This window comes from Oryzias latipes, chromosome 3 (genome assembly GCF_002234675.1).
Source record: "Oryzias latipes chromosome 3, ASM223467v1".
NCBI classification, from domain to species: domain Eukaryota; kingdom Metazoa; phylum Chordata; class Actinopteri; order Beloniformes; family Adrianichthyidae; genus Oryzias; species Oryzias latipes.
In genome coordinates this window covers 11,607,231-11,623,903 of record NC_019861.2, presented here as the reverse complement: position 1 = coordinate 11,623,903, position 16,673 = coordinate 11,607,231, and the positions used below count along the sequence as shown (strand labels likewise).

Here is a 16,673-nt window from a genome sequence, read left to right as displayed (position 1 = left end):
ATTTGCACCTTAGACACGTAGGGTCCTTGGTAGGGGGGGTGCTTGGACATCACTGCCAGCAAGCAGCAGATGTCCTCCTGGCACCCTACCCGCCAATTTTAACCGCACCTTAGACATTTAGGGCCCCTTGGTGTGGAGGGTGAGGGGACATCACTGTGAGTAATCAGGAGATGTCCCCTTAGTGCCCTACTCGCCAATTTTAACTGCACCCCCCTTAGTACACACACCCCTCCCCCTTCAATATATACATTCAAACATAAACACACACACATGCACACAAACACCCTCTCAAACACCCATACACGCACACACATTTTACAAGGAAGGTGGGACCTGGGTCCATCTGTCCCCTACCCCGTCCCTGGTGGGGGGTGTGGGCCCCTTGGCGATGGCGGCCGTGTCCCTTGGGTGCTGGCTCCCTGGGCCCGGCGGTGCTCTCTCCGCACGGTGGGGGGGTTCATATTACACCTGAGCCGGGGGTGTTCGTGTCCCTGGGGGGTGGGTCCTGGTCCTTGCCCCTGGGCGCTGGGCCCCGCCAAACTTCCAACATGGCCGAGCCTGGTCGGGCCATATTTATAACATCCCTTATGGGCCGCCCTTTTTTCCCCGGGGTTCCCCCCTCCTGGGCGGGGGCGGCGGGCCCCTGCCTTGCTCCTACCTGGACCAACCGTGGGCCGGGTGGGTGGCTGCCTGGAGTGCGGAGCGGGTCTCCCTTGGGGGGTCCTGGCTCGTACCTGGGGTCGGGGCGGGGGGATGCCCGGAACTCCTGGGTGGTGGTGGGGTGCTCGTCTGGGGCTGTGGGCGTCCCTCTCCGGTGGGGCCCTGCGTTGGGCTCTTCCGGCGCGGCGGGGGGCTGCTTTCCTGGCTGGGCTGGGGCGGCGCTCTCTTTCCCTCTGCGTCTCCCTGCTCTCTGGCTCTGGGGGCCTCGCGGCGGTCCTGCTGGCCCTGGCCTGGGTGGCGGTCTTGGTCGCCCGGGGGGCGGTTGTTCCCTGCCTGTTCCCGTGTGGCGCTGGGGGAATTCCGGCTGCCGCTGCTGCTGCGGCGGGGGTATGGGTGTGGGGGTGGCTGGGCGCTCCTCCTCCTTCTTTTCACATTCCACCATCCATTTTAGAAGAACATAAACACTCACCTGAGCACAGGTGTTAGCTCACCTTTGCACTAATAGTTTGCATGATTGAATGAATGAAAGATTTCACACTAGTTGGTTTAAAGGCATAAGTATGCGTTCGTGAACACTATCTGTTTTGTGTGCATGTTGACATGTGGACATTTCTGCGGCTAGCAGGTGTGTTGATAATATTTGAGTGTGTGTGAACAGGCCCCGCCCTTTTTGTACTACATTTGAACCGTACCGTAACGATAAACAACCAGTAAACCTGCCTGCTCTATGCTGCTTCATGGTCTTACCCCACTTCCCCTCCTATTATCACCCTCCTACCCCCCCTCTCTCTAACGTCCCTCTCTCTTGTTCCCCTCTTTCCTTTTCCGTCCGGTCCAACACCAAAGATTTTCAAACATGATTGAAATTAATAAAGTTTGGCCTCAATTACAAAAGGGGTTTATTCAGACATACCTTTGGTTTGTCTGAAGATGAATAACCCCTCTTGTTAGAATAAAATATGTCCAACACAAGAGGCCCTCAGCTCTCATCTGTTTGCCTAGCTGTTGGACAGGACAAGTTAAAAGAAAAAAAAAAAAAAAAAAAAAAAAAAAAAAAAAAAAAAAGGAGACAATTGAGTGGACACGACAAAGGTACGTGGCAGTGACATTCTCTGTTAGATTTCCAAAATGGCAGAGAGAGCGTTCACGCAGGTGCTGTGATGTCACATGCAAAGGCAGTCAAAGTTGGTTAAGAAGCATAACATGGGTGGGTAGCTATAATCCCTGTCCTACAGGGACTGAAACAGTGAACCACTGTAAACAAGCTCGAACATTCGGTAGCATATATCCGCAGTATTTGTTGTGTTTATACCTATCGTGCTATCTGCCAAGACTTACACTTTTTTATTGCAAGTTGTGACTCTGTGAATGCCCCTAGGAGACATGCAGCTCCTGCTGGTGGTGTAAAATGAGCACTAAAAACATTTTAAGTTAATATTTGCTAACTCAAATGTGATTTTTTTTCAATCCCTTTCTAACTCTGCTGGCATCTGTATTCATCCTGCACATACTCCAGAGTCCTCAGTGTTTATACAGTCAAAGATATGAGACACACAGCCAGATATGATTGGCAGAGGGATGAGGACGCAGAAAAATAAAAAAAAATAAGACGTGGCACAACGCAAACTTTGGTTCTATCTATCCTAACAGTTTGTTTACATGTTTGCCGTGTTTCACATTGAACGTAAACCCATAAACCCATATTCTGGGCGTGACAAGAATGCCACAAGTGATCATGGGTACTTGGTTGAAAAAAGATTGGTGGGATATGCTGAATTGTTTAAACCAAATATTTTAGAATATAGACACATGGTTTGGAAGTAAAGTTCAAGGTGAAAGAAACACAGTTCCTTTCACCGCCACTGTTTTGTGGCGTTTCTAGCAGACACAGTTTGCTTTGGGTCCCATGGACCATTCTTAATGTATGAACTGTAAACTTTAAACCTCATCCATATTTTTGCCATTTTAAATGAGTATTAATGGAATTCAAAGTAGAATTTAAGAAAGTATATAACACAATCTTCTTCTTTTCTTTTCGGCTTTTCCCTTCAGGGGTCGCCACAGCGAATAAGTCCCGCCAACAGCTCAGAGGCAAATATGAACTCCTGCCACTCTGCAGAAACTACGTCTTAGAAAATGACACAGGTTTTTTGATTTTGACTAAAACTGTCATAATCATGATGAAAATAGATTAAAAGATGATTGGATTGGGACTTTAAGCTACTTAGACAGTTTAAATGCAACAACTTTCAAATCTTTCGCTCTTTTTTTGCTTTACATACCAAATAATGTATGGTAATTCAAACAGGTTAATAATATATTATAATAATAATAATAGTAAAATAAAACAAAAAACAAAAAAATAGTTGCATTCATTCTAAAAGCCCATGTTAGTAATACTTTTGATTTGAAGGCAATATTTCAAATAAAAATCTATCGTTGATTTTGTGAAAAATACTCACTCTTAGGATCTCTGATAAATGTTTGGCTTGTGGAAAGACTGCTAACATTTTCCTTTCCAAGACAAAAAGTAAAACAAAAATTCACCTAGAATGTCTGTTGGCTTTGATTTTAAATTCCAATGGGAATAAAAGCTGCAGCTGCTCCTGGTCTCCCAAATGGATGTTCGGAAAAATCCCAACACAGATAAAAACATAGCTTAATAAACAGTAGATGATTTTTTCAAGAAAGCCAAAAACCCAAATGCAACTGCATTTGTTTGTTATGAAGAGGTTGCAACACTGCAGCACTCATACTGTATATAGTGCATCAGGGTAGAATAAAGTGTGTTGTTCTGATATTTTTGGGCTTTCATATTAAAGGTCTTAATGAAAATTTTGCATGTTACACATTTTTAACCAGAATGGTGCTCAGCAAATCTTATCTAAACAAGTTGCAGTATCATTCAGTTCTTGCAAATGTTTCGTATGAATGTTATGGTATAAGTGAATCCACTAGTCAGTTGCTTCATTAAAGGCCGGCAGTGGCTCAGATGGTTTAGCGGGTTGATCAATGATTGAAATATTGGCTGTTCGATCCCCGCTCCTTCCAGTCAACTGTTGTTGTGACCTTGAGCAAGACACTTCCCCCTCTGTGTCTGGAGTGTGGCTCCACTGGTATATGAATGTCCAGATTATAATTGGTTGAATGCATTAAAGCTGTAAAGCATTCAACCCTTTTGTTTTCCTGTTTCTCTTTATTTATTACGCCCATCTTCCGCCGTTTTTTGCTGCTTAACTCCTTCTACAATTTTTATCCTATTTTAACCATTCAAGTATTAAAATGTTCAGCTCTTTCAGCTTATTCCAGCTATGACTTTTGGTTTTTCAAATCCTTTAACTTTTCAAGATATTCAAAAATTTCCAGGATTTTTTTCTCCATTAAAATACATAGGGAAGACGTGATTCATGAGGTCGCCGGTTCAAGACCCGGCTCGGACAGTTCTTATTTTTTAACCATTGAACCATTAAAATGTTTAGCTATTTTTGCTTGTTCCAGCTATGACTTTTGTTCCTTGAATCTTTCAAGACATCCCAGGATATTCCAGGATTTTCCAAGATTTTTGCTCCATTTAAATACATGGAGAATCCTTAAAGACCTTTGCTTCTTTCAACCATTATAACATCAACATACTTTTAGCTAGAGACACCGTTCAAAGGTTAAAATGCTCACAAGGCTTTGAACTACCACATATCTTTTGAAATTACTATGGGATGGTGACACCACCCACGTTTTGGCGGCCATTCTGTGCCAAAATGTGAGGCGATTTAAAATTTCTTCAATTTTCCACATAATTTAACCATTCAACTATTACAATGTTCAGCTCTTTCAGCTTATTCCTTTCAGCTATGACTTCTGGTCCTTCAAACCCTTAAACCTATCAAGATTTTCCAGGATATTCCAAGATTTTCCAAGATTTTTGCTCCATTGGGCACAGCTTGAAAACCTTTGCTTCTTTCAACCATTATAACGTCAACATACTTTTTGCTAGAGACACCATTAAAATGCTCACAAAGCTTTGGACCACAGCATATGTTATGAAATTATTATGGGATGGTGAAAGTTTGGCAGCCATTTTGTGTTCTTCAAATTTTCAGTAGTTCAACCATTTCTTCAGGAAATTCAGCTTTCATTCAGCAGTACAGCATTCAACCCTGCATTTTCTTCTGGAAATGCAGCTTCTTCTAGTTATTTTAAAAATCTACTTTCTTTATTATTTTAACTGCAATATCATTTAATGAAAACAGTCTACAAAAATAAATAAGTGTAACTCATTTGGTCTTCACAGAATAATAATGTCACCTTCCCTAACTGTAGCTATTGTGATAAATTATTGTCTAAGAATTTTCTTTAGAAACAGCTTTTTTGTTGGTGCTTGAACACCAATTGTAGGAATTATTATCTTTCTGTTTTTTAGGAGTAGATTACTAATCTATTTCCGCCCAGTCAAGAGAAAATTAACTTTTGCTAAAAAATGTGAATGGTTGATGCTGTGATTTTAGTTCTTTTCCTCCTGCAATTACCTGAGGTTGTAAGAAGCATCTCCCTGCTCTGCATGCTTTGCTTGTTTCTCTGTTCCTGCACACCCTGAATTAGCTTTTCAGCTCTTAACTGAGCTCTGCAGAAGCCTGATAATGACACGGTCATCATCATCTATGTCAGAGCAGGGAAACATGTGAAGCAAGCAGAGCAGTAGGACACAAGTACCAGGATTTAGATAGGTAGTTTTTTTGTTTTTTAATCAAAGTCTGTTCTTAATGGTACCCTGTATTACAAAACCAACACAAACCTCAAAGCAGGGGTGTCAAAATCCAGACCTCAGTGGCCGGTGTGCTACATGTTTTCCAACCAACCATTGAAGCTCCTAATTGGCCGAACACACCAGATCAAGGTAATCAGCAGCAAATAAGACATGCTTTCTGGAAAACCAGCAGGAGTTTGACAGTCCTGCTATACAGGGACAGATGTGAAAAATAATGAATAGTTACAAATGAACAAAGACAGAAATATTTTGCCTTTTGTGACAGAGTTGTTTTGACATGGCTCAACACACAACCAGACACAAAAGCTGTGTTGCATTCCACAAGGAAGCCTCAAAACCAGAACTCAGTCTAAAGAAAATCATTTCCTGAAGGTTCAACAGTAAGTCACCAAGCTGTATTGTTACTAACTGAAAGGGGAAAAAATAAAAAATTGCTATATTTGCCTTTTTTTAATGTGCAAATTCAAAATTTCAATAGGGGGTAAAAGCAGTAATGTCTTTGCATACAACGTTTTGTTTTTTTTGAACGTCAGAGCCCCCCATGACATTCAAAACTGAATAAATAAATTATGCTCTCAAATTAGCACTTAGCTGGCACAAATTAGTATTTTGTGTGGACAAAATTAGTATTTTATGACCAAAAATTCATATTTTTGTGCACATGAAGCTGTATTTTGTGCATCGAAATTATTATTTTGCGCCCAAAAACACATATTTGTGACCACAAAATGCTACTTATTGCACACAAAAATACTAATTTGTGCCCACAAAATGCCAGTTAAATGCCAATTTGACAATTAATAGTGACCACATAACCCTAATTTGTGCGTCCAAATAATAATTTGTGTCCACAAATTTTTTATTCGAGGGGACAATTTGTCTCTGTGATTTTATAATGTTCAGGGCAAACATAGAATTAAATTGTGTTGTTTTCAGAAGCAAAAAAACAAACAAAAAACACATTTTTGTCCTTAGAGATATAGAGAGTTTCCTTTGGCTGTTTTATAAAACATAGACTCTTTACCTATAATATTTAAATGTGTGTATTTTAAACAGCTTCCCCACAAGGCTTTCTATAGGCAGCACAGCTGGATGAATAAAATAATTGATTCTGGCTCCAACAGCACTAGTGCTTCCTGTGTGAACCATGCCAGCTCATTTGCCCTGGTTCTTTTTTAGCTCAAAGCATTTGGAATTAATTTAGTGAATGTTCAGCTACATGACAGCATGATAGCTTTTTGACTCTGCTTTGAAAGGGTCGGGGAGAGGGGGGGTGGGACCTACAGGGAAATATTTACACATTTGGGACTCTTAGAATCAAAATCCAGTAGTCTGTGTGTCTGTCTGTGTTTTTCCTTTAATATGAGCTTAGGAACGCAAAACGTTCAGTCTCATTTATTACAAACACGGACCCACTGTGGCTGCAACTGTAACAAACACAAGGCAGCTTGTGTGTATGGCACTTCTCATGCAAAGAGGTAATTACAAAAACCCCTGCAATTATGTTGAGCTATTTAGCTCACTTTTAAAAGACATTAGCCGGAAACGTGTTTGTCACAACACTATTTCAGATTAAACGGTACCACCTAACACCAACAACTTGACTTACTATTTATAGATGAAAAGGTGTTTTTGGTGTATTCAACATTTTCTTGTAGAATTTTTCAAATGATGGAGGACATAAATTGAACTGAAAACAGATTTTCTGAGTTTTTCTTTATTCAAATTGTTGTGAAGCAGGAGGAGATGAAAAAATGCCATTGGAAAAAGCTTGTAGGTGTGACGTGGAACCTACTATGGGCAGGCCACAAGCTTTCTGCTCCACTCCATTCGGATGCATCCCCTTGCAGACAATTCGATCCATCATTTGAGCTGGTGTCTGGTTCAGCCTGTACGGCTGGAAAGCTCCAATATTGCTCACCAAATTTGCTTCTCTCATAATGTTACGTTGAGGTGTGAGGGTCTGTAAGCTAGTGGGAGTGAGTGTAAACCAATAGATAATGGGAAGGGGACGATGCTCCGTGCCAACATTGTAGACCACAGACTCAGAGGTGAATTTCCAATGACCTCCTGCAGAAACTATGTCCTACAAAACAACACAGTTTATTTTATTTATTTTTTTTTTTCATTTTTGGTTAAAAAACTGCATAACCATAATGAAAAGACAACTGGGAACACTTCAAATAGATCAATAGACGATCGGAGTGGGAATTATTTAGTTTTTTGTCTGGATTTTGCTATAATTTTTATTCTCGAGGCTGTTTATTTTTATAAAAAACAACATACTGGTGTCCCCACAGATGCACATAAATATGAATGTATTATTAAAATATTTTGCAACATTTGAGGGGGAATTATTATTATCAAAAAGAATTATGCAGTATATGGGATTTGGCTTAGCTCTATATTATTTTGGCTTAAAGTCATAGGATTCATTTGTTTGTGTTTGTTCTGTCTTATGACCTCCCAGAAAAGCTGTTGGCTACTTTTGTAAAAGGAAAATACTGCAATCATTATTTTTTTTGTTTTCAAGATGTTGCCATGTTTAGTTTTTTATCCTGTAGATCTCAGGTCCAGGTGCTGCATTTACACTTGACTTCATGTCTTACCTCTGCTATAGCCTTCCAAGATAAAGGTTTTATTTATCTGTTTATTTTTTTATCCTCAGCATTTGATATGCCAGAGTGCTCACTGCTTCAAGGCTTGATCTGTAGGTGCTATTTTCTGTGCTGTGTCATGGGTCACTCTGAGTTGAGAGCTGATATCATCATATAAACGGACTCACTATACTGAGGCACCCTTTAATGTCTAAAGAGCTCAGATTCCAGAGTCTGGATTCCAGGCTTAGAAAAAAGGCCAAGCTGGACAGTGAAACTATTGAAGACAAGTCAGTTTTTTATAGGCTCCACATAAAGGAATTTAATTATTTTTGTCTTATGAATTTAGATCAAATGAATTGGTTAATTTTTTATGAGACTTAGAGTGAAATGAAAAAAACTGTAACAGTGTTTATTGTTGCTTCATGTGGAGACTCATTCATTCAGCCACTAATTATCATTCATGATGCTGAAAGGATCATACATTTTTAATCAAGCCTTGTTTTCCTTTGCAGCTATACACAATCTGTGTTTGTCACAATTTTAAAGGGGTCATTCTTGGACCCTAAATATTGATCTCTTTTTTTATGCTTTCATCACTAAATATTTTGGTCTTAGTACAATGTTACAAAGATTTAACCAGTGGATTGTTCAGACGCACCAGAGAATGAAATACATAGTACAGTTGAACATTTTGTTCCCGAGCTTAAAGTGTGGGAGGAAAGAAAAAAGTTAAAAAATAAAGCCTGAACTATTTTTCAGATTCAGTGTTTGTGTGTGTGCTTTCTTTAGAAGCATGCCACAGCAGCACTGTCCACTCTACAGATGAGATCACAGGCTTATGCAAATAGAACTCGCCGAGGCTGCATGTGGCATTTTACTTTGAAAATCAAGTCGGTTCCCTTTGCTTCCTCCCTTTCTCCTCCAACAAAGGCTTCCTGTCAACTTTATCCTATTTGTGTGAAGGGATGTGCTTCATCCGCTGCAGCACTGCTGAATTACCACCCATTCTTTAAAATGTTTCAAAGTTATAATAGGGAATTTATTTTTTGATAAAGACACTGATCTAATGAATTACATATGCAGTTTGGGGGACTTTTGTCCAAAATGCGACAGATTCTTATTTATTCGTATAACTCCCCATTATCTGGATGAAACAGCAGAGAAAATGAGTATGTTATACTTTGTTTATATTGTAGGTTTGGTCACTTGAAAAGAAACTGACACTGTCATCTTAATAGTTGGCTTACAAGAACAGTGAGATAGCAAATCATAAGAAAAATTAAAAAATAGACTTTAAAAAATGTAAATTAACTTATTTGTTTTTAATTGAGAGAAATAGGTTTTTGAGCTCTGACAATACTTGGAAATATTTGGCAAAAGCCTGGCAGCACAGAGGTCAGACGTTTCTTGTAGTTGATGATCAGGATGATCAGGAGGAATTTTGGTCTACTCTTCTTTACAGATGACTTCTAAATCATTTAGATTTAGAAGCTCTCTGTATGTGTTTTCTACAGGACTGAGGTCTGGAGACTGCCTGAGTCACTCCGTGACCTTGACATGTTTCTTCTTCAGCCATTCCTTGGTTGTCTTGGCTGGATGTTTTGGGTCATTATCCTGTTTGAAGACCCATCCACCAACCAATTTGAAGCTTACTTAAGATTTGATGGTACGTGGCACCTCCCATCCACACGGTGAAGTAGTCAAGTCTAATTGACTGATTCTGTGGACAGGTGTCTTTAGTTCAAACTGGTGTCTTCAAATCAGGTGACAGGTTGATTAGGAGAGTCAAATGGTCCTTGTGAACCAGCACTTTTAACGCTTACTAGGGAATCAAACACTTAATTCCCTCAATGGAATGCAAATAAATTTCTAGAATTTGTTTGAAGTGATTTTCTTTATTTTTCTTGTAATTTTCTATGTTTCACTGTTTAAATTAATCTACCATTAGAATGACAGACTGTCAATCCTTTAAAGTGGATAAACTTACAAAATCAGCAAATACTTATTTTTCCAATTTCCAGGAAAAAGTGTATCTTTTGAAAATGGACAGAGATGTACAGTATTTATCAATTTGACCTCCCCCCAACCTTTTGTTTTTGCAAAACAGGAATTGCCATTTACTTTTTAAACCTAAACAAGGTGAGGTCATATTTTTGCACCACTCTGTATTAAACAATTTTTTTTGTATGTGAGACTGCGTGTGTGTGTGATTGTGGACATTCTACCCTGCGACAGACTGGCGACCTGTCCAGGGTGCCCCCTGCATTCACCCACAAGTGGCCGGGATTGGCTCCAGCATCCCCGTGACCCCAAAAGGGAATAATCGCAAGAAGATGAATGAATGAATGAATGAATGAATGAATGAATGCATGAATGAATGAATGAATGAATGAATGAATGCATGCATGCATGAATGCATGCATGAATGAATGAAGTGTTGGATTGAATGTTTTCAACCATCTGTATCTTTATTTAATCTGCCATTTTTACATCTTCCACTCTAATTATCATCTGAGCTGGCTGCTAGGACATTATTTAATTTCATTCACATAGTTGTCATTCTTAAGATAATACATTATGGTAATGTGAAGCCACTTTTTTGTTAAATATGTAAATATGAAATATACGTATATATGAACATATGTTATAGCCCAAAAGTTTTGGGCTTGTGTTACTTCAACTCAACTAGTGTTTGAAGTGTTTTGGTGGCTGTTTGGAATCTTAAATGCAGGTGAACTCAACAGCAACACATGAAAAAGATTATGTTGGTAACACTTTAAATGTTTATTCTTCAGTGCAAATCGCAACCTTGCTCAATTGCACACTAGTAGTCAAACTCTGTCCTCAGTCTGCAAAGTATAAAGGGCTGCTGTGTAAAATCAGAGAACTATTTTAAATGAAATTGAAAGCCCCACTAATCTTTGATTATTGCACACTCTATGCGCAAGTATGTTTGTACACGTCTGAGGTACTCAACAGCTTTGCTCTGAAAGGGCTTTTCATAATTAAAATGGTCATACGTTGCTTGCATATGCTTTATCACACTGTAGGAAGAGTTTGATTGGCAGGAATCGGTCATAAATAAAAATATTTCATACCCAGTCCTTTAATTTAAATCCAGATAGTTGAAAGAGAGATAGGAGAAGCTTTTTGAATATTCTGCTAACTTTTCTATGGTTACACGGGTCACTGCTGACTGTCAAGACTTCACAAAGGGACAATGGTTACAGTCACACAAAGCTTAAAATGTACTCATCTTAATCAGAACAGGTTCCTCAACCAGTCAGAATACTTCAATAAAGCGCTCGATTTCTCTCTAGCATGATGTCAGTTTTTACTCCTGCCTGTCATAATTTCATCCACTGGAACTTGATTCAATGTTCTTTTCTAATATTTCCTTCGGTTTCATTCAAGGTAACTATTAGTACTTTTTTATTTATGAATATCAGTTGGAGTTCTTCACAATTTACTTCATGAATAACCTTCCAAACAGATTTTCTTTTTTAAGTAAAATTAATTTTTATATTGATTTTATTTCTTTTCTAGAACATAAGTGTTGTTGCTCTATTATCCAGGACGGTTGAATGGCACCTTTAAGATCAGTAACAGATAACACAGTAGTTCGACATTTCTGAGTGAGACCTTGAGTAGAACAGCTCTCATAGTCTTAGTAGTCTTATTCATTATTTCTTCAATTATGACAAAGGTCTTTCGAAGTAATTTGGTAAAATTCCTTTTTTTCTTGTCTTAGTTTTTGTAGCATTCACAGTTTTTTGAAAACACAACTCTTAATGATCTACAAGCTTTTCATATTTGAACATAGTGTGCTGCATGAATCTGAAGATAATGTCTAAAGTGGCGACAGAAAATTTAAAGCCCAAATACTACCACATGATTAAGCTTTAGTGTCCTTCAAATGTTTTCTGTTTCATGTCAAACTACGTCAGCTCTCTGCAATGCACTTTAGTAACATTAAGTCGTAGCAGCAAACTGTCCACAGGCCCATTCCAGCTAGTCAATATGATAATGACTAATTAATAATAATAATAATAATAATAATAATAGTAATAATAATAATAATACTTATTATTATTATTATTATTATTATTATTATTATTATTATTATTATTATTATTATTATTATTATAAATTATTATGTTATTATTAATTATTAATGATAATAGAAATAATAATTAATCTATATGAATGCAAGCTCTGTGCTTTTAAGCGTCTGTGTATCTAAAGAGGTGTAATGCAAGAACCATTTTTTCTAATTGTTGTTTTTCTACACAGACCTGTCTAGACATTTTTAAGAAGAGAGAGCTATTCTAGCCTAAGAAAAAACATCAGAATAACAGGGGGAAAAAAGATTAGCAGACTTTTCATGTTTCAGAGTGTTACATTTTATCAGAATTCACTGTATTTAAGTCACTCTGGGGTGTAAGTCGCAGCAGCCACACAATGCATAATATTTGAGAGTCCTTTGGGGAGAAAATGATTTAAAAAAATATGGGAATAAGAACTGACATTTCATCTGAAAGAGCAAATCATAACATAATAGACAACAATAGTCGACTGAATATATCCACGCTTCACTACAGTAACACACTGACGCTTAATTATCCTCTTGAAACACAGGGGGAAACTGGTCCATTACTTTAACATATTAATAGCATAATAAAAAAATATTCAGATTACCATGGCATAAAAAACCATGCTGACAAGTCAGCTCAACTCTTTATATCACTTCGAAACACTAAATCCGTTGAATTCCGCCAGACCCGGCATAAGACTGAGCGGCACATCTTCATGCTGTCAGTTGCAAACACACACACCTACAGCGCCCTCTAGTGGTTATTGATGTAATTTGTTTTAATAATATTTAAGTCGCACCTGAGTATAAGTCGCACAGCTGGCAGAACTAGGCTAAAAAGGCTGACCCATTTTTCGGTGAATACGGTGCAAAATTTTTACAAATTTTTAAAAATGATCTCAACTTATATTGTAAGAGTAGTTCCTGTGACGAAAGAAAACCCACTGTTTTGCTGTTGCAAGTCATTCTCTGTACTCACCTACTCAAAATGGAGTAAAAGTTTTGCTTGTCGTGTGATTTTTCTCCTACTCACATCCTGAAGAGCTGCGCAAATGCCATCACCAGAAAAATCCCACACAGCTGTATATTTTGCTCTACTTTATACCACATATGACCTTATGTACCGTATACTTATTTATTTATATTCCTCCTGAAAGTGTATAACACAACTCAAACACAACTTATTTACTTTTCCTGTATTAAAATTAGTCGTCTTATTGATTTAAAAAAAAAGGCAATCACGTTTTTTGGGCTTTGGGACATGACCGCAAATGACAGGGCTTCTTGCCAAACAATTTTATTTATTTTTCTTTTTTATAAGCAATTTCACTTAGCGATGTTTCCTTGAACTGCCGCCATACTGCCACAATGATAAATATGAAAAACCAGGAAGTCCTCCATTCAAATAATGAATTTACAACTTTTCTCAAATTAAAAAGCTGTTAATTCTTACAGCTGGGATAGAGTTCAACTTTTTACTTCAATATCTGAAAATACATGAAAGATCTGTGGTAATATTTTACTTTTATCCTGATTGAGGCAGAGATCTTCACCGGACTACCAGAGCTTTTTTTTTAATCAATTTTATCAATTTAGTTTTATCTTCAATGTAAAAAAATGTGGTTGTGAAATTTGGAACACGTATTTCTGTGATTTAGTTAGACAGAAAACACTCAAATTGTCAAGAATTGAATAAACGTCTTGTAAATGTTTTTTTCTCTTTCCTTGGTCTCACAGTCGTGGATGGGGCTGGTGTCTTGATGACGTCCCTGTCAAGGACAGACTGTCTGTCAGCTCAGTTCTCCCTGGACAACTGTACAGCGCCGTCCATCAGTGTCGTCTTCAGTACGGATCCAAGTCCCTGCTCTGCGATGACATGGATGTAAGATCAAGTTACACAGCAATTCAGACAAGCATTCACTGAGGCTCCAGTCAGTCTTTTTACGGTAGAATTTAATAAATATATACTGCAAATTAGAAAAAGATGCAACATGAAGCAACATTTATTGTTTTATATCTATTCACTATTGAATCACAAGCTTTTTCACATGTTAAATGGCATGTACTTATGCTGCAAAATGTTACTTTCTTCAAAGCACTTTAAAACCACAGTCTCTCATCACACACATTCCATCACCCATGTCATGCCAGGCGCTGACCAGGCCACTGCTAGAAATGTGGGGCACAGTGTCTTGCCCAAAGACACTTTAACACTTGGGTGGCTAGCACAGATGCGCAATATATTTTTTAGAGCACTTTATGCAAACGCAAAGCAATATACTTTGATAATGACTCCTGTAAGTTTAGCCAGAAGCAAGCATTGAAACTTGAATAGAAACATATGTATTTTAACAGATGATCTGGTTGACCTTTCAAAAAATGTTTGCCTTGTGGTCAAAATTAGGCTACGTTCACACTGCAGGCTGAAACAATTCAGATTTTTTTTGCCCCTACGCGACCTGTATCTGATCTTTTCATGACAATCTGAATGACACAGATCTGATCTTTTCAAATGTGACCCAGGCCACTTGGGTATGTGGTCCTGAATCCAATACGTATCCGATCTTTTGAAATACGACCGCCGTCTGAACGGGCAGGCCGACCCCTACGTCATTGATACGCTACAAAAGTCATCATTCTGCGTTGAAGTAGGCGGGAACGAAAACATAAACAACAACCATGGCATACGATGCTGCTGAGACCAGTCAGTGGAAGGGAAGCGAGGTCACTGATTTGATCCATATTTGGGGTGACAGCTTTATTCAGGCCAAACTCAAGGGCTCTTATCCCAACCAGGCGGTTTTTGAAAACATTTTGTAGCGAAATGGCCGTGGTTTCTTGATGGAGAAATAACCATGTTATCTCCAGCTTTAGCGAGAATGTTCTAGCAGTCATCAAGCTGAGTGTTCTGCCTGTTTCCCCACATTTTCTTTAAGGTTCTCAGTTTAGTGACACCATAACCAGCCCAGATGGTGACTTCTAAAGGATTGAACATACATTCTAATGCAGGGGTCGGGAACCTTTTTGGCCAAGAGAGCCATAAACACCAAATATTTTTAAATGTAATTTCGAAAGAGCCATACAATAATGTTGTGTCTCTTTCCCACACTGATGCACGGAGACTTAACCTCTTTTAAGGTTCTTTATTCTGGTTACTGTAGACCACAACAAACGCCATACAACTAATTCATCAACTCCTGAATCTCTCCTGCCGAGACGAGAGAGAGCGCTTCTCCCAACTTTATATTCACCTGCTCCCGCTCCAACCCTCCCATTTTCCTTATTCGGCCCATAGCTGAACCCCATTGGTCCAAATTACCTAACAACAGGCTGAGCGACAGAACTGAGAGCCAATCAGATCTCTGCTTGATGCCTTCAATGAACCCCAGAACTTTTAACGCGGCCCGACAGCCAAGTTAAACTCAGTCCGCGACAATATTTTTAAAACTAAATATACAAGTGAATGTGTGCATTTGATGTAATTTCAACATTTTTAAAGTACAATAAGTCTGTGGATCCTTTTTAATAACATTGTTATGCTGTTGCTAATAAATGATGAGTATTTCTCGTGGTAGTTTTGTTGTCTAGTCTGGTTGATACGTGGTGAGTTTCTGCTTCATGCAGGCGTTGAGACTTTAAACGTGATCTTAGGTTGGTCTGAATGTTCTGTAGATGTGACAAAGACTGCTCACATGCAGACATGGAGCCAAACATACACTCACACGCTGCAGTGAGTGACGGGCAGCGGGTTTTACGTTTTTACAATCCCTGCGCGATTCACCTGCAGCCTGTCCCCACAACACCTCACCCCCACCCTCTGCTTTCTCTCTCACACATCCCGTCCCCGCAACTGCGCGCTCTTTCTCAGAGACGAGAGCGCGCAGTTTTAGGCACGGCAATTCACAGTTTTCCGGGTGGTACAAACTCTGTGAAATAGATAATAGTAAACTGATAGTTTTTTCTCCAAGCACCGCTACTACTGCGCGCCTCTGGCATCGCATCGCGCCCGAAAAGGACTGGTCTAATGAAAAAAAGTAAAATTAAAGATTTGTCTGCGAGCCACATGTGACCATCAAAAGAGTCATATATGGCTCGCGAGCCATAGGTTCCCGACCCCTGTTCTAATGGGTCCAATACAAAACAATGTGTCACATGATCATAAACTTAATTTGTGGGCAGTCCGCTGGTGTTGATATGCAATTTTGTGAGAAAAAAATAGAAGATCAAAAACCTCTCTGATATCTTTTGGCTAAAGCCGCCTGGTAGTTTGGTTCTGCTTTGGTGGGCATCACCTGTGTCCAGGTGAGGGATCTGAAACACAGCAATCAAAATCGTTCTAAAGAAGTTAACTTGTTTGTCTAAGGAACACCGACCTGTATGGTGCCTTAAACCCCTGCAGGGCGTTAATTTGATATGGTTTGAAACTGAAAGCATGTTTTAAGATGAATGATTTACTTTATAATACAACATCTAGGGTCATTTTGATTCTATTATAGGTTGATCAGTGTGAGGGATCGAGCGGCCAAAGAGGACAACAGAAGTTTCACAAAAATGAAAA

General features: G+C 38.9%; 1 protein-coding gene across 1 annotated transcript in view; it reads left to right on the top strand.

Moving 5' to 3' along the window:
• LOC101166699 (A disintegrin and metalloproteinase with thrombospondin motifs 7) overlaps positions 1 to 16,673 on the top strand; it is a 202,016-nt gene that overhangs the window by 73,278 nt on the left and 112,065 nt on the right. Inside the window, exon 9 of the mRNA XM_023952917.1 lies at positions 13,853 to 13,997. Within this exon, the coding sequence (XP_023808685.1) occupies positions 13,853 to 13,997 (145 nt within the window). The remainder of the gene's footprint in view (positions 1 to 13,852; positions 13,998 to 16,673) is intronic.